General features: G+C 44.9%; 1 protein-coding gene across 3 annotated transcripts in view; it reads left to right on the top strand.

Moving 5' to 3' along the window:
• Acoxl (acyl-CoA oxidase like) overlaps positions 1-19,074 on the top strand; it is a 294,348-nt gene that overhangs the window by 197,267 nt on the left and 78,007 nt on the right. For all 3 annotated transcript variants that reach the window (XM_085696377.2, XM_085696375.2, XM_085696378.2), the window contains exons 14-15: positions 5,608-5,717; positions 12,828-12,939. In XM_085696377.2, the coding sequence (XP_085552503.2) occupies positions 5,608-5,717; positions 12,828-12,939 (222 nt within the window). The remainder of the gene's footprint in view (positions 1-5,607; positions 5,718-12,827; positions 12,940-19,074) is intronic.

Below are 19,074 nucleotides of genomic sequence, written 5' to 3'. Positions count from 1 at the left end.
ACAAGATCCACAGCAGAAGGGCCCCCACTTGATTTTCTGTTTTCTGTTTCTAGTCACCTTCAGAAGTTAGCAAAAGACACCTCCTTCTTATTTTGTACTTGCATCACTGTTTAGACCTGTGAAGTCACAAGTACTACTGTTTTGTATGACTCCATCACCATACACAGTGCAGACAAGTACAGACTGAGAGAGGCCCGAGTGAGACCCGAGTGCAGCCCGAGTGAGGCTCCACTGAGGCCCAAGTGCGGCCCTGCAGTGCCTGTCTCTCCCTTCGGGGGTGATTATCTACAAGTTTCTCCTTCGAGTCATATTTTTCTGTTCTAATTGGCTCAAATGTTTCTGCTTTGGCAGCAAACCCTCCCTGTTAGACTTTTTAATCTAAGCTCACTGTACCTGGCAGGAGTCAGTGAGATCCTTAGCCTGTGGAAATGCAACGTTGCTTCTAGTTGCCTTGAAAAGCAATTTAACCTAAAAAAAAATTACTGGTTTTATACAATCGGTGTTCCAGGATGCATGTGATATATATTATAAATGTGTGTTTCTGATGTCATCTTTCTGTACAGCTACTCACATTTATAGTCTTGAATGTTGGCTACAGATTAGTTTGATTCCTTCTGTAGATGGGGCTTTGTATGTGTCTGCTCTGTCAATTCAGTCATTTCCAAGTTTAAAGAAAAGACTGTTGGCTAGATATTCAAGAAAACAGGGCACTCACTCATGTTCAGAACCAGAGAGTGGTGTGAGTGGCCTCAGACTTAATCCCCAGACAGAAACCGTATCACAGCCTTCCTTGAGAAGATTTTGATATAAGGACAACAGCAGACCTGGAGAAAGATGTAACCACTTGCATTAAAATTTTTCATTTTATAAAGAATATATTTTAAACCAGGCAGTGGTGGCGCACACCCTTAATCTCAGCACTTGGGAGGCAGGGGCAGGGGCGGAGGCGGGGACGGGGCGGGGCAGGGGAGGGGCAGGGGCAGGGGCAGGGGCAGGGGCAGGGGCAGGGGCAGGGGCAGGGGCAGGGGCAGGGGCAGCCCTATGAGTTCCAGGACAGCCTGGTCTACAGAATGAGTTTCAAGACAGCCGATAAACAGACAAATAAAAAACAGAAAAGAGATAAAGAAAAGGATATTATTTTTTAAATAATGAAATCTCTCCTATAAATAAAATCACGGTGAATAAACAGGCTGCAGAGTCTCCTGCCTTGAGAAGCACTGTTGTCACGTATGAGGTCACTTTCCTCAGTGGCTCTGTGCTGCTTTACTTTTGTAGCTTCTTTTGAATCTGTGATGGTTTTAAGGGGAAGCTGCAAAAATAGTGGAAATATGATAAAAATATAAAGCGTAGTCTATTACAGTCTATTCAGGGACAGGTTTCACAGGTGGAAATACCCAGCTTAGCTTCAGGCTCAGCTCAGGCCTTTGACCTGGCTTGACCTTGTCTGTTAATTTTGTCTGATAAAGTATTGAATCTAGAGCCCCTGAATCTCAGTGACCGAGAGCATCTATCACTAGTCTGGGAGATCATTCTACTAAATTAGATTTAAGAACTATCTGGAAGATTATCAAAACAACCTTGGTATGCCTATGAGGATGAGGATTATCCAGGAGGGAAGACCCTTGACTGTACCATCCCATCAGCCTGGAGACCAGCTGGAATGACCAGGGGACAGGAGAAAGTCAGTGAGTGGGCTCCTCTCTGCCTCTGCCTTCTGGGCACCGCAATGCCTGTGGCTCTGCCCTACTCTACCCTCCCTGCAGCTCTGCCCCTCTCTGCCCCTCTGTGCCCCTCTGTGCCCTCTGTGCCTTGAAACTGTGAGCCCAAGCAGGCCCTCCCATTGCGCTGTGTGGCTGGATATTTACCACTGTGACAAGGAAGTCCGCCTACACCTGGAGCCTCACCGCGGAGCCATCCGCTGCGCAGAATAACCCATTTGGAAAGCATGTCGATTTGTGTCTGGCCTAGAAAAGGAGTAGAGACCCACAAGTGAGTTCTCCGCTTCTGCGGCGCTAGCCAGGGGGCAGTTTCTCATGTCTCTCTTAAATTTAGCAGGAGGAGGTTGATTATTATATCATTCTAATTTTATTCTAATTAGGGTGACTTAATCCTCCCAATTTAAGTCGCTTAAATCAGAAAGATTCAGCAGTGACAGAGTTAGAGGGTGTCACTGCGAGACTGGAGAGAAGCAGTGAAGTTAGGACGGAAACATTCCTGTTCACTTCGCTCGGTCGAGAGCAAACTTGAATCCAGTGGCTTTTGGACTCTCCAGTTTGTTGTTCCTTGTCTGCTGGTGAAGAAGAAATACATCTGCCCTCCTTACACCTACATTCCAGACAGCGGGGAGACCACAGCGGCCAACATTGCTTTGTTCTGTGGGGGCAGTAAATGCAGGGAAAACTGCAGTGGGCAGGAATCAGAAACAGCCAGTGTTTAACAGCTGGAATGATGTTGCTTTTGGAACTAGAGGGAGATCAAGTTGGAACAATTATAAATTAAAGAGAACAAAACCTGCAACTGTTAGTGCTCATAAGACAGTGGTGAACCCTGAGCTTGACTGCTGGGTCATTTTAATTCCACTTCCACTTAGAGTTAGTTGCTTCTCTCGCTGTTGGCAGCGTTTGGTTTTCACGCTTATTTTATATAGCTGTAGCTGTCATAAAAATGCTCATGTTACTTGACCTCTCATATTTCATTTCACCCTCTTTATCCTAAGATAAAAACCTTTGGCCATGTGGTCAGTCTAAAGATAAACCTTATTTTTGAAAATATTTATTTATTTTTATCTTATGTATATAAGTGTTTTGCCTGTATGTATGTCTGTGAACCCATGGAGGCCAAAAGAGGGCATCCAGTTCCCTGGAACTGGAGTTACAGAAGGTTGTGACCTGCCAGATGTGTACTGGGAATCAAACCTGTGTCCTCTGGAAGCCAGTGCACTTAACCTCTGAGTCATCTTTCTGGCCCCTAAAGACATAAATTTGAAATTTCAAGACAATGCTTCAAGGGACCAAACAAAAAATGTCATGTCCTCACACAGTTCTAGAGACTTGACCTGATGAGGAGGTGTGAATGAGTAAAGAAATAACATACACACAGTCAAAAATCCTGGTTTAGGGTAGACTGGGACTCTCTGCAGGAAAAGCTGCAGCCGGGAAACCAGAGTGTTTATTGTATAGCACTGAACAGGTAAGCATGGTTACTGCATGCAGATAAGCAGGGGCTCTGGGATTACTGTACACGGCTGAATTAAGCAGGAAGATTTGGCTAATCTCATGGAAGCAGTCTTTAAAGGAGAGCAGTGTTCTGTCCATAAACATGGTGGGGCTGGGAGAAGCTATTTTCTGCCCACACTATCAACACTTGCACTTACACCCCAAGGGGAGGCTTTTGTATTTGCTGGGACTCACCCCAGTGGGGAAGGCTTTACCACTTCCCCGTGGATCTAAAGCTCGCGGTCCTTGGCACGGTCATGCCGGTATCAACAGCGGACATTTACTCTTTACTCAGGGCTCCACTCATGCAGGGCTTCCTCTGCTTCCTGCCAGAGAACTGGGAGGTTAGAGGACAACTTGTAGCAACCGGCTCTCTCCTTCAACCTTGCAGAGGACTGAACTCAGGTCATCAGAGTCAGCGGCGAGAGCTTTTACCCACTGAGCCATGGTGATGCCTGGAAATCAGTTATAATAAAGCAAAATAAAAATCTCAGTAAGACGTAGCAATGCCTACATTTCTACAGAGAATTTCCAGGACAGCCTCAAATGTCGACTACAGCGAGGCTTAAACACCAGTTACAGCTGGGAGTATTGCAGCATACCATTGGTAGGGAAGGAGAGAATGGCTGTGTCACTGTGTGCTGACCTAAAGCTGATCTCTGTCTTTACTCCTTCACCAGGCAGCTTAATATTCCCAGAGTCTGGCACCAGAGAACCCAACAGCTTTGCTGTAACCGAGTCAGATTCCAGGCTCCTACCAGCATTTGACATGGCCTGTGGTAGAACATGGCAGGTAGTGTAGTCCTCTGTGGATGAGGTTGTCCCATGCGTTGCACACCTGCACACATGCACCAATGCTAACAAAGTTCCTACAGAAAAGAAAAAAATAATAAAGAAAGAAAGAAAAAATCTCTGAGAGCTTCCAGCATCTCCCGTGAGCAGTGTGGTTTTCTCTAAGAGCCCTGCATTCATTTGCGTGAAGATATATTTTCCGTGACTGAAAAAGGCAAGTGCTGTCTGAATGTGTTGATATAAGGGTTAAGTACTGGGGTGCCAGTTCGATGGACAAATGCCTGTTAGGTAGGCATGAAGGACCTGGGTCAGATCCCCAGCACCCATGGGTGTGATGTGTGTATGTGTGTATCCTTGACCCTAGCACTCAGGGAATGGATACAGGCAGACCCCAGGAGCTCCCTCCTCCAACCTAGCCAAGATGTCAAGCTCCAGGTTCAACCAGGAAACCTGTGGCAAAAAAAAAAAAAAAGTCAAGGGTTGGGCAATGGATAGGAAACCTGACATTTACTTTGGGTCTCCACACTCCCACATATGGGTGAGTGTGCCTACTCACACATATGCACACACACACACACACACACACAGAGAGAGAGAGAGAGAGAGAGAGAGAGAGAGAGAGAGAGAGAGAGAGAGAGAATATGCATGCTATTGCAAATTAACAAGGAACATTTTCTAGAATTGAGGGCCGTACCCCTTGGCTGGGATGCCTTGACAGCCATTTGTTAGTGTGGGACTGTAGTCACCATGCAGCCTGATCTTAGGCAGTGTGGTTCAAGGTTTGGCTGGTTCTGCTTGGACTCTTTCTTCCTATAGGGCTGGTGGTCAGTGACAGGTTGAGCCAAGTTACACCACTCACGCATGGAGTTCTAGCTGTGAACTGTCGGCTGGGCCTCCGTTGTGGCTGACCCACAGATATCTCTGAACGGATCTGCAACAGTGTTCAGTGTCTGAAACAAAATTCTAACTTTAAAGTGATGGGAGGGGTAGATATTGATAAATTGGTGGATAATGACAGACTGCTTTGTTTGCGGGTTTTTTTGTGTGGGGGATGGGTAGGTGTGAGATATGATTTCTTTGTGTAGCCTTGGCAGTCCTGAAACGAATTCTGTAGATCAGGCAGACCTCGAATTCATAGAGATCCACCTACCTCTGCCTCCTGAGCACTGGGATTAAAGGCGTGCACCACCACTGCCTAGCGTATTTTAATAGTATTCTCCAAAGGTTTAATCAACCAGAGAAGGTCAAAAGCAGAAAAAGGAACAGAGATGTCTGGGCCATTGAAAGCAGATTTCATGTGATACATCGACTAAGAGATGGCTGATTCCAAGGCTCGTGTGGGAGGCTGGCAGAAGCCAAGGGAGAGAGAGAAGTTCTCCAGAGTTAGGACTCAACTATGGGGTGGGAGCAGAGTGGTCTGGTAAATGCCACATATCTACCATGAGCTATGGAGGCCCCCAGAAGGATGGGGTGTTAGATTTCTTTCTTTCCAAAGAGCTTGCTAATAGCAGGTGGACTTAATCTGACTGCCGCATTTGAGGACACTGATAGGCCGTACACTTGTGAGACACGGCTGATGCAGGATTAACTTTCTGTGCAGGTTGTGGCCCGGGAACTGCTGGCCCAGTACAACAAGCAGTATGAGAAGAACCCAATCTTGGGACTGATCCAGAACTGGACTGCCACTGCCAGTGACAAGCTGAGAACCAGGTACACATGGCCCAAGATAGTGTCCTTAGCTCCTTAAGGGTTTTACTCTGGGTCTGTTGATAGAGACATGGCATGGGCCACCTTGCTCCTGCGTGACAAGTTTAGTATCTGATGCTTGCAAATGCAGTAGGGAATATGTAAGATGGATGCTTCTGTGCCTACCGCCCAACTTAAACTATTTCTGGTTCTGCCCTGTAATATGAGGGCTGGCTTGTTGGGGTATCTGTTCCTGCCCAGTACCCCACAGCTGACAAGTCCCAAAGAAAATCAATCACACAGAGATCTCTATAAGTTATAAAGCTGATTGGTCTATTAGGTCAGGCTACTTATTAGTTCTTATGACTTAACCCATTATTCTGATCTATGTTAGCCACGTGGCTTGGTACCTTTTTCAGCTGTCTGCTCACATGTTGCTTCTTCGGTGGTCTGGGCAGGAATGGCGGCGGGAGCTTCCTGCTTCCTAGAATATTCCCAGTCTCTTTGCTCTGCCTCTACTTCCTGTCTGGCTTTCCTGCCTATGCTGCCTGCCTGGCCAATCAGCGTTTTATTAAAATATGATTGATAGAATACAGATAATTCTCCCACATCATTTCTTCTCCCTTTCTTTCTAGATGATCAAGACTCACAGGATACTCGAGTCAGAACTTGATTATAACTTTAAATTTTCTTTAGGTCCCCATAAGATCATCAGCGCCCCCAACCAGCAGGAAGTAGCCTGGAATACTACACCCACATTCCCAAAAAATGGACTATGGATATTTTCCTTTGTTCTTTTTTTTAAAAAAAAGAAGGGGAAGTGGTGCGGGAGAATTATCTGTATTCTGTCAACCATGTATTTTATTAAAACGCTGATTGGCCAGGCAAGAAGTATAGGTGGGTCAACCAGACAGGAAGTAGAGGCGGGGCGATGAGAACAGAAATATTCTGGGAAGCAGAAAGCTCCCTCTGCCATTCCTGCCCAGATCACCGGAGAGAAAAGATGTAAGCTGCCCTGTTGGAAAAGGTACTAAACCATGTGGCTAACATAGATAAGGATAATGGGGTAACATAAGTTATAAGAGCTAATAAGTAGCCTTAGCTAATGGGCCAATCAGTTTATAACCTAATGTAGACTCTATGTGATTTTCTTTGGAACCTGCCGGTTGTGGGGTACCAGGCAGAACAGAAACCCCAACAAGCTGCTCCTCATGTTACACTGCCCTTTCTCCCAAATTCCTTCTTTAATTTTTATTCTGTGAGCTTCAGTCTTAAAACTCCCTGAGGCAGGCTCTTATTTACATTTTGCAGGTGGAGAAACTGAGGTGAAGAAGTCAAATGTTTTTCTCAAAGTTACATGTGTATGGGTGGCAGGGCTAAGATCTGACCCCAGCTAGTCCAGCTTGGGGAATCTATGGTTTGGTTGTTATTATTTGTTTTTAGTACATTGACTGTAACTGGAAAGGCATGATATCCAATGTATTCCATAGCTTTCTGTTTTCTCCGGAGATTTTGCTTCTATGGTTTACCTAAGCTTTCTATTTAAGTAGCCAGGCCAGGCAGCTTCATTGCAACATGTTGTAATAGTTCTGCATGTATCCATGCCATAATTTTTTTTTTGTAGCCCTAGCTGTCCTGGAACAAGCTCGTGTAGACCAGGCTGGCTTCAAATTCACAGATTTTCTGCCTCCTGAGTGCTAGGACTTAAAGCATGCACCACCACTGGCTGGCTACCCTGCCACAATCTGATTGTCTTACTCTATCTTCACCTTTGGTGGTCGTGGAGTTGCGTTCAGTATTTTGTACAAATTAGTAAAACACTTTGCTCGTCTTTTCTGGAACATGGGGAGAAATCAGCTTTGGGAAACTTCTTCACAACTGGGAGCAAATTATCCCCAGTTTTGTTTCTTTTTCAGATAACAGAGCAGGATTTGTTTCTGTCATGGGAGCGTGGCATGCTCAGCATGCAAACTGGTACCCTCTGCAAACTGTCCAGGATAGATTTGAGAGGTGCCAAGGCATTATTCCAAATAGAAGTATTTGGAAAGTGCTAGCCCATTTATATTTTTGTCTAGTTATTAACCTCTGGTGGTTTAAATGAGAATGACCCCATAGGCTCATGTATTTGAACACTTGGTCCTCGACTGGTGGACTTGTTTAGGAAGGATTAGGAGGTGTGGCCTTGTTGGAGGAGGAGTGTCATTGAGGGTGGGCTTTGAGGTTTCAGAAGCCCATGCCATTGTTAGTTAGCTCTCTCTGCCTGGGAGTTGTGTCTCAAGATGTAAGCTTTTAGCTACTACTCCAGCACTGTGCCAGCCTGCCTGCTGCCATACTCCCTACCATGATGGTCCTGGACTCTAGACTCCTGAAACTGTAAGCCCCAAATAAACCCTTTCTTCTGTAAGTTGTCTCGGTCATGGTGCCTCGTCAGAAATAGAAAAGGAACTGAAACAACCTCTAGAACAGTTTTCTGTCTTACACAGCCAGGATTTACTCATTCCATATGTTGATGCTTATTCACTTAAATCCCACACATTGGCTTTTCTGTTGAGGCAAGCTATTGCCACCAACACATTTCCGGTATTCCCTGTGCCCTGGACAAGGCTGTGACACAGCAGTAGCTAGACTCTGCTCCCATGGGACTTAGGCTCCAGTGCGCATGATGGAGTCTCTTAGCAATAATGTTCAGGGAAAGAACACAGGATCAGGTGGGGACATGCAGAAAGAAGGGATGAGCGCGCACCGATACTATGAAGTTCCTCCAAGCAGGAAGCCATGGTGGGGTCACCCAAGGAAGCCATGGTGGGGTCACCCAAGGCTGTCCTTCATTTGGACTGTATAGGTGGAGGCATGGTTCAAAGACTTCATGAGACTGGCATGGGGAAAACAGATGCGGCTTGGCAGGGAGAAGCGCCCTGGATTATACTGGGTTGTCCCAGGAAGTTCTGCCTTGTGCCCTCCTACAGGTGGGCCTGCAACTGTTACCCTCTCTACTCATATCAGTCTAGAAAGCTCTACAGAAGCCTCTGGATATCGAGGAGAGCCAAGATTTTGCCTCACAGTGAAGCATTATCTATATCAGATTATAAAACTTGTCAGATATGCAACAAGACTTGAAGGATCTGAGGGTAAAGATTCATGTATTCACCTTCCATGAAGAGGCTCCCATGGAAATTATACTATGAACACGCTATTTATTGCTCACATTAAATCTCCACCATAGACACAATCCTGTGTCACTCGACAACAGGGACGAGTTCTGAGAAGTGAGACCTCAGGATGTTTCGTAGTGGGAATATCATGGACAAATCTGGACAGTATAGATGAATGTTCAGCTTGAACACTTGGTGAAATCACAGGACACGGTACTACCACACGTGTACCAGACCATCACCGATGGAGCATGGCAAACTATAAGAGTAAAGATTTTAACAACTCTTTTTACATTATATGCTAAAATAACGTTAAGGTAGTAAATACACAAAAGTCTAACATAGTTATTATCATTATATAGCACTACATCTTATATCTGTTTGCTGGTATCTTTTATATGACTTTGCTGTACTTTTATACGACTGACAGGCAGCACAGTAAAGCTGTCTGGAGCAGCATCTGCAGAAGCACACAAGTCCTGGGTGTGTGCTCTGATCTCTTTTCCTTTCTTTTTTTTTTATGTTAAGATAGGGTTTCTCTGTGTAGCCCTGGTTGTCCCGGAACATGCTCGGCAGTCCAGACTAGCCTCAAACTGAGAGATCCGCCTTCCTCTGCCTCCTGAGTTCTGGGATTAAAGTCATGTGCCACCATACCTGGCTCTTGTGTTATGATTTTATGATTGGCCACGTTACCACTAGACAGTGGTAAAGTTTTCAGTTCCCTTGTGAGCTTGTGGGATCATTATTATACAGTCAGAACATCATTAACGGGAATCCACGGATGACGTCACTCGTTAGTCATCTCCTTCCTGTGCATTTTAAAGTAAACTACAGGCGTTAGCACGCTTTGAAAGAGCATTGTCAACCTGTGGGGACAATTCCTTTTCCTCTTATTTGGAACTTTCTTATGATACCCCTCACGTGTTTTAAATATACACTTGTTGAGTTTTGGCAAATACATACAGATTATTCTGATGTTTTTCTGCCAAAGACTAGAGTTTCCCATTCTAGGATTTCATAGAAATGGAACATACCAACTCTACTCTTTTGTGGCTGCCTCAATAATTCAATATAATGCTCTTTGAGATTTACTCATGGTGTCCCATGTATTACTTCTTCCCCTTTTATTACTTAGTGGTATTTTATGGGTATGCTATGATTTGTTTCCATTCTCGTATAACAGATAGACACCTGGGATGTTTCTTGCTTTTCAGTCCAATGAGCAGGACAGCTATGAATATTCTTATATAAGCCTTTTATGAGTGTTTCTCTTGATTTCTCTTGGGCATGTAGGAGACATGGAATTGCTAGGTCATAACGCATGTGCTTATTTTATGAGAAACTGTGAGAGATTTCCAGAGTGGGTTTGGCTATTTGACACTTTCATGGGTAGGTATAAGCATTCTGGCTTCTCTGTGTCCTTGGCAACATTTGACACAGTGTATTTAATTTTGGACAGACTTCTGGGTGTAGGGTGCTGTTTCTCTCCCAATTTCCTTTGCATTTCTCTGAGGACCAATGATGCACATTTGCATTTAATCTAGTTTTAATTCTACAGCCATTCTGACTCCGTTGTAAAACAGGCAGCTATCCGAGAGACCCCTTTTAGCGGTGGTCCAGGTTTCAAGGCTTTCTACTTTGGGTGACTTCTTTGGAGTCACAGAGAACACAGATGTGTGAGTGAGGTCCTGCACACACAGTGCACAGACTTGAGAGAATAGACATGGACCTGTGGTAAGCACCCCAGGATCCAGTGGCAGTGTCCAACACAAACATTCACGGCTCTGGGTTTCATAGACTAGCTCCTGGATGACTAAGGCACGCTTTAAAAAATGAATGATGTGAGTTCTTTGTATCTTTTATGAACTAGGCTGAGTCAGGAACTTGGCTTTCTGACGCTAGGTTCAGAATGAGCATTGATATATAATGAGATTTCCCCAGAACGGAGTGTGTAAGCATCCCCCTCTACCTTCTGTCTCCGTGAAAGATAAATTCTCAGTCAGCACTTTGCTATTCTGGCTCGTGAAGGATGCTCTTCTGCTTATAATGAACAGCAATGACTTGGGTTTTAAGGGTTAATTAGTGGGAATCTGACTTGTTTGGGTATTAAAATCACTCAGTTTACCAGGGTGCAGGGAAAAGGAAGGTGAGCTATGGGCAAACCTTAGCATGAATTCACTTCATACATACTTGCCAGTTTTCAGTCAACTTGCCGTAACCTAGAGTCACACGAGAAGAGTGAAACTCAATTGAGAAAATTCCCCCATCGGATTGGCCCATGGGCAAGTCTGTGGGTGATTTTTGTGATTAATGGTTGATGTGTGATGGCCCATCCCTGTGGGGATGGTTCTACCTGTAGACACATGGTCTTGAGCTGAGCAAGCTATGAGGCCAAGCCAGTAAGCAGTTCCTGCCTCCAGGTTCCTGCCTTGAGTTCCTTCCCTGACTGCCCTTAGTGATGGAGAATGACCAGGGAATATAAGCCAAATCAATGACCGCCTCCCAAATTGGTTTGGGTCAGCGTTCTATCATGGCAACAGAGAAGCAAGCCAGTGGAACACACATTTTTGAAAATATTATTTAATGATTTACTTGGGAGTTTTGGTGTGTGCACATGTCCTAGCATGTGTGTGGAGGTCAGAGGACACTTAGAGACGTCTGTTCTCTTATTCCACTGTGTGGGCCCCGGGATTGAACTTGGGTCATCAAGTTTGACAGACAGCACCTTTTCTTGCGGGGCCATCTCAATGGTACTCCTGTCCCTTGTGGTCTAGGTTATTGGGAGGTTCATGGAGAAGAAACACAAAACCAGCACCAAGTCAGGCGTGAGTGAGGAAAAACCCAGGGCGGGGGCCATTTTGCCTATTGGTCTTCAAATCTATTGATGCCCCCATGCCTCAGTTTCCCCTTTAGTCAAATGGGGACACTATCAATGGCTGCCTCACAAGGGAGAGCATAATCTATTTACTTGGATAGCCCTGTGGGACACCTATTACCTCCAACATTGGTATAACCCCAAATAAAACTCACCAAGTCTAGGTGTTCTCTCTGTGACATCCAGCAGGTGATTGCATCCTCCTGAGTCAGTTTCCTGAACAATATGTTAATTATGATGGTATCTGCATGCCAGATAATAATGACTCAATATAGATAATGCTCAATAAGAGCTCAATACTGGATACTAGTAACTCAAAAATATTGGAAGTTGTTAGAAGCTTCATTTGATGGGAATTGTATAAGTGTTAATAAAGAAAAGCTGCATGTACAATACTGACTCTTGCTTAATATGCCATGGTCAGCAGGAAAAGCAGGACGTCATATTGCTTCTAGACCGAGAGGGTAAATATGCAGAAAAACCCGGAGCCAAGCCCTTGCCAAGAAGTGCTGCAAAAAGCACATATATGCCAATGGGAGTTGGGAGGGAGGTGCATGTTCATAATGCCTGCCTACAGGAAGAAAGTGCTTTTGGTTTTTAAATATACATTGTTATCATAGCAATCATCATCATAGTGTGTGTGTGTGTGTGTGTGTGTGTGTGTGTGTGTGTGTGTACATGGGCCACGGTGTATGTATGGAGGTTAGAGAACAACTTTTGGGAGCTGATTTTTCTTCCACTGCGGAATCCAAGGGTTGAAATCATTAGGTTTGTATGCTGTTTTGCTCACTGAGACATCTGTCTGGCACCTTTATTTTTTTAATATTTTTAAAAATTATATGTATATGTGTGTGTGTCTGGGTGTGTACTTATACATGCGAGTGCAGGTGCCTGCAGAGGCCAGGGCATTGGAGTTCTGAGCTGTGATGTAAGTACTGGGAACCGAACTCCTCCATAAGTGCAGGGTGTGTGGGTTCTTAACCACTCCCTGCTGAGCCATCTCTTCTGCTCTCACTATACCTTATAAATCCTCCTTGGGGAGCTCTTGAAAGTGACTTTTTTTGAAAAGTCAAACTAACAGCAATGTTCTCTGTGTTTCCTCTCCAGTTTCCTGGCATTTAACACTGACACAGTGGGCCATCTCACCTTTCTGCTAAAAGCAGTGGATTTTCGAGAAAGGGTTCTTCAGCGGAGTTTGGTGTCCAGGATTTACTATAAGGTAAAGATACTGGTACATCTTTTTCCTTCTGATGAGTCTGCAAGGCATAGCTGAACTCCATGCTGACTTTAACAGGGGATGACTCTGCATACTCAGAAGTTTGGGGAAGTGGTCAGGGCTCTTCAGGCTGCCTTACAGGGCAGCCTTGCCTGTTCCGGAGGCATGACACCAATGTTTAACCCTTTGTGTCCTGTTCTGGAATCCCACTGGTAAGCGTCATTTGGCACTGTGGCAGGGGCAGAGTGTCATGCTTTTCATTGGAAATGTAATGTTCAGATGTAGAGCGAATATGTTGTCCTCTGGAGAAAATGTGTCCATTGAACATATGTAAAATTAGCAATGTGTTTACCTGAGGTGCACTGTATTTCCTGAATCCATGGATTTCTCTGAAAATATAATTCAACATGTGGGGAGATGACTCAGTTCTTAAAGCGGTTACCACGCAAGCACGAGGACCTAAGTTTGTGTGGCTAGTACCCTCCCAGGCACACCCAAAGCTGAGGGTGGTAGTACATGCCTGTATTCCCAGGGCTGGAGAGATGGAAGCAAAAGTTTCCCTGAGGTTTGCTAGTCAGTTACTTCCTTGTTCAGTGAGAGACCCTGTCTCAAAAATAAGAGAATGGAAAAAAGGAAGGGTTGAGGAAAACAGCTCATATTGATTTTTGATTTCCACATGCATGAGTACCTTTGTGGGCATCCACTCACCCACACAGGCCTACATACAGGTACCCACTCACAAACAAACACATATGCAAAATATATATAGTTTCATTGATAGATATCAAGGGGAAATAGTTGTCATGCACAGTGCCAGAGGGTTGGTTTGATGAAACACTCTAGCTCTGTGTGTTTCATTCTTTGGTCCAAGGCAATTGGTCAGCGAGATCCCAGATAGCTTCACTCATCCTCTCTTGATCCTGAGTCAGTTCTTGGGGCTGAAGAACCAGGCTACGGAGAGCAGCTCTTCTTCCGTACTGGAACTAGATGCTCAGAGGACCAGATCTGACTCCCTGGAACTCTCTTTCGATCCACCTCTTCTTGTATCAATTACATAGTGATGTCACCTCATCCCACACAAAGGAGCCAGGAATATAGAGGGTGCAGTGCGTACAGAGACTGGCATTCTCTCAGAAAATACGCTGAAGGCAGAGGATTTCTGGAAACACATGAGCAGTTAAGACTCACGCTTATTGAACAGAGCCACATTGGGTAAGAACTCATAGGAAGCTGGGCTCGGGGGTGAGCGCGGTCCATCTCCCAGTCAGAGATATGAGGTGACTCTCTGCTGACCGCAACAGCACAGTCACATGATTTAAGCCACTCTGCATACCCTGGCCTTTTCATAATGGAGACCGCCGCGGAGTGGGAAGTCTATAACCCAGGGCAAAGATGCAACCCAGGGAATGGTGGACATTCAACCTGCGAAGCATCTTCTAGATACTATAGAAGAAAAGGTGGGAGATGAAATTGCAAGAGAGGAAAAAGATTATAACAATCCAACCAGTGTAAAATCCCAAAATACCAGAACAGCAGGAGCCACAGTAATAATCACAGACGTGGTGGGACAATACTTCCTTTGTATTTAAAAATGTGTTCATGGCTGGAAAACCGTGCCTATAGCCTGCATGATAGTTGCTTTTCTAACTGCTATAGAAAATTCCTAACAAAAATAGCTGAAAGAAGGGTTTGCTTTGGCTCTCAGTTTGAGGGTGCTTATCCATCACAGCGGTAGAGGCATGGCCGCAGGAGCTCGAGACAGCCAGCCACATGTGTCTGCAGTGAGTGCATGGCTCACTCCCTTCTTTTATATCCAGCTCAGCCCTTGGGATCGTACTGCCTGCATTCAGGGCCAATCTTTCCTTCTCAGTTAGCCCTTTCTAGAAATCCCCTCCTAGATACACATGCAGGTGTGTCTTCACGGTGATTCTGCCGCTCTTATTTCTATTCCTCACACAGTATAGATGCTCTAAGACTTGCTAAACATCCAGAAATATTTTCTGTTTACAGTTCTTCTCTGCCGGGGGAGAAGTAATCATTTCCATTAGTGTCTAGTCTGATTGCGAGAGATGAAAACTTTCACACATGCGAGTGTGTTTTCCAAACATCAAATAAACACCAGGCAAAGGATGTGCTGAAAAAGCTGGAGAGGGCTTTAGAGCCCGAAAGCTAACATTCCTTGCTGCCAAGCTTCAGCATCCTCTTCTGTAATTTAGAATAATAAGGCCGCGTACAATGCAAATGTGCTGCATGGCTGGAATGTCACTGGATATGCAAAGCAGCCGCTGAAGCTCTAACTCTTGTGTTCATGTTAATTACCTAAGTTTCTGTTGTCCATGTAACCTGTTTATAGACAATTCGATGAAATATTCATAGCACACAGAAGTTTCAAGGGCTAATTAGAAAAGAGACCGTGAAGATTACCAAGCAGCCTCCTGCCTTGGGGAAAGTCCACGGCTAGTTTTCGCCTGAGGCGAAATGAAGACAAAACCTGTAAGGTCAGTAGAAAGAATACGGACACCTATTATTTTAGTTTGTAGTTTTCACTCATCGGCTGGCTACAAGTGGGCTTGTGTTTGCTTCCATAAATGAATTGGATATTGGAATAAAATGATTCTTATCAGCAGTTTGGACATCTAACCTAAGCAGAGCTGGGTCAATGGTCTTTGGCTAGTGGTCAAAGAAGGGAAAATTCATCTAACATCCATAATTTTTCCTGAAAACAGCTGGAATATTTGGCTCAGAGTTTTCAGAGGAGAAGGCAAAGCCATGAGGGCTTTGGGAATCTGCGTGTCTTCCTAGTTCTTTGGTAAAACTTTGACTTTTTTTATTTCCTCAAAAGCACATTCCATTAGAGCCATGCTTGGCCAACCTTTTCAGTGCTTTGGACAGTCATTCTACCCCCACCCTGTAGTGACAAGAGGGTCCCACAGCAGATCCAGCCTGTGCAATCACTTGACAACGTGTTTCTCTGCCCAGAGTGGTCAGGGTTTCACTTCGGAGTCCCAGGGAAGCTTTTCTGCTTTGCTAGTGACCTTGGAGAGCACAGATCCCCTGAGCTCCCATACGGGCTCATTTTTCCAGTTTTCCAAACTTGGGGTGCAAGGGCTGTTCATAGTTGCTGCCTCAGTTCCCCACGGGTAGGAGAAAATACAAACCAATGAGCAATGGCTTGTCACATTGAGAATATCACATCATGAAACGCCGCCATTCTACAGGGAAGCTCTGTGGACAAGAAGATGGAGCATCAGTAATTGGTATGTTTGAAAAAACAACTTTGTTTGCAAAGGTACATTACAGAAGCTGAATGGGTGGTGGGATAAGAATATGGTAAGTGAACTAATCCTGACTGATCTGAACTTAGTTCATGGACTGCCTCTCATCGCAGGTAGCATTCTTTCGCATTATATGTATCTCTTTATCTTATTTTTTTGTTGTTTCTTTAGTTTTTAAGAATTTCATGGATATGTATAATGTATTTGCATTATTTTCATCCACCCTTTCACCCCCTCTATCTCTGCCTTCCCACTTCCTCTTATATCCATGGCTTATATCTGTAACATAGCTATGGCTGTTACATAGATGTAACAATATGTTTACTGCTGACCACTTGGGACCAGATAACCTATCAGATGACACATGCTGGAGAAAACCAATTCTCTCTCTCAGAAGCTATTGACTGCCTGGAGCTCTTCCCCCAAGGGGCAGGAATTTTTCCAACACCTGTTGCCATTAGGCAGGCCTATTTAGGCCACAATATGTTGAGATTTCACAGGTGCAGCGTCCCTGTCAAGCCAAGAATACATGATTTTTCAGCAGTCCCAGTCCTTTGGTTCTTACAGGCTTTCTGTCCCCTCTGCCTCTCTGTTCCCCACACCTTAGATGCGGAGGTAGTGTTGTATGAGTACCAAGTGGGGCTGAACATCCTGGTCACTTGCTCTCCACATTTTGACCAGTTGTGGATCTCTGTAATAGCCTCCATTGGTGGCCAAAAAGAAACTTCTTCCTTTTTCTATTGCCATGATAAACCACCAAGACCAAGGCAACTTATAAAATAAGTGCTTGATTTGGAGCTCGTCATTGCAGAGGGATAGAGTCCATGAGCATCATGACAGAGAGCATGGCAGCAGGCAGGCAGGTGTGGTGCTGGAGCAGGAGCCCAGAGCTCACATCTTTAACTGCAAGCAGGAGGCAGAGAGCGGCAGAAAGATAATTGAGAATGGAATGAGCCTTTTGAAACCTCAAAGCTCACCTCCAGTGATACACCTCTTCTAATAAGACCACACCTCCTAATCCTTCCTGAACAGTTCTACTGTCTGGGGACCAAGTATTCAATCATATGACTCTATGGGGGCCATTCCCATTCAAACCGCCACAAAGGGCAATAGCTACACTTATCTGTGGGTATAAGGATAAGTATTTAGAATATGGTTAGAAGCTTTTTTGGTTTAGGAAAATGGCCTGTTCTCCTCCAGGGTCTGTGGTTCCTCCAGACACAGGTAATTGGCCGGGTTTACAGTATGAGCCTCTGTTTTAGAGGGTGTAGAAATTCACTGGAAAAGATTGTTTTCAGAAAGCTGGTGCAGGCTCCCCTCCACCACACCACAAGGCCAAGTTGAAAGGGAGGGGGAGTGGTATACAAGCAAGCATCAGGACTTACTATCAAATCCATGGCAGTAAACTAATTTGGAAACAAATACGGAGATAAGGATGGAGAGTTAGTGGAGGCTGGAAACAAGATTGCTAGAAGTGTAACTATGTAGCACTTTCTATTTAGACAATTGCTATTGCTCCGGTTTTTATTGTTACAAATGCACAGCCTGAGGACTCTGCCTGTATTGTAATTAAAAGTAAATCTTTGAAACCAAAGGACAGCACAGAACTTCTGCAGGCAATGGCAGTAGTTCTGCTTGCTAAAAGTTCAGCCCTGACAATACTTTGCTCATGTCTATTGGTTGAAGCCAGGACTCTCCTCTAGGCTCTCATCTGTAAAAAAAAGACAAACTGCCCATGTTGGCAACTGCCTGGCCCATGAGTGGCACATGCCCATGAGAAGGGCCATTAGGACATCCCTCAACCGAGGAGCTTCACAAACACTGGTTAGGAGGCAGCTGATGGATCTAGGAAAACATGATCGTCAGTCAGCCCAGACAGAATCCACCATTGACCATACCCATGTGAGGGCTCAGACAGAACAGTGGCCATCAGTCTGCTTGTGAAATTTAAAAGATTCGTTTTATTATTTTCAGTGATGTATTCTTGTGTGTTTGGGGTGGGGCAGGAGTTATGTACAAGTGAGTTCAGGCACCTGTGGAGGCCAGAGGCAGCGGATCCCACTGGAACTTGATTACAGGTGGTTTTGGTTCACCTGATGTGGGTGCTGGGAACTACAGAGCAGCACTTGCTGGTAGGCACTGAGCCATCTTTCCGGCCTTAGTTCTTAAGTTTTAAAACAAACAGGCTGGCGAGATGGCTCTGCCTCTGCGGTTAAAAACATATCGCATATCACATACTGCTCTTTCAGAGTGCCTGGCTTCCATTCCCAGCACCCATGTCAGATGTCAGCCTGCAAATCCAGCTCCTAGGACTCTACCGTCCTCGCCTGACCTCCACAGACACTGCATGCACCTGCTGATGTGTACCTCCAAACACATCATTAAGAATAAAAGTAAAATTTAAACAAATAAGCAAACAAAAAAATCCATATGGTGACTGAAACAAGCAGATACTTTCCTAAAAGTCTCTTGACACATAAGAAGCAAGAGCTTTGCTTCAGACATAAAGCATTGGAGTCAGAAAGTGGAATGAGAAATCAGATGTCCTGGATTCATAGTTAATGTTGAACTCAAAGCATTTTCTTCCTCCTCGTTGTCTAGCTAGGCTGGGAAGATGACCTGAGAGGGGAACCTTGCTGTGTCCTTGGAGCATGGTGACTGTGTTTGCAAGTTTGTGGAAAAAAAAAAAAAACAAAACTGCGGCCTCCTCTCAGCTGACTAGTGTGTAAAGCTTCTGGAATGTAAAACAGATTCTTATTGCTCAGTGAGAGATTACGGTTTAAATCCTGAGACAGGGAAGAGGTGACATGGCGGAGGAAGGAGCAGATAGTGGTCTGGAGAGTTCTGGGAACAGAGAGGCAGG

Source organism: Myodes glareolus, chromosome 10 (genome assembly GCF_982192425.1).
Source record: "Myodes glareolus chromosome 10, mMyoGla1.1, whole genome shotgun sequence".
Taxonomy (NCBI): Eukaryota; Metazoa; Chordata; class Mammalia; order Rodentia; family Cricetidae; genus Myodes; species Myodes glareolus.
This window is presented reverse-complemented; position numbering and strand designations above follow the sequence as displayed.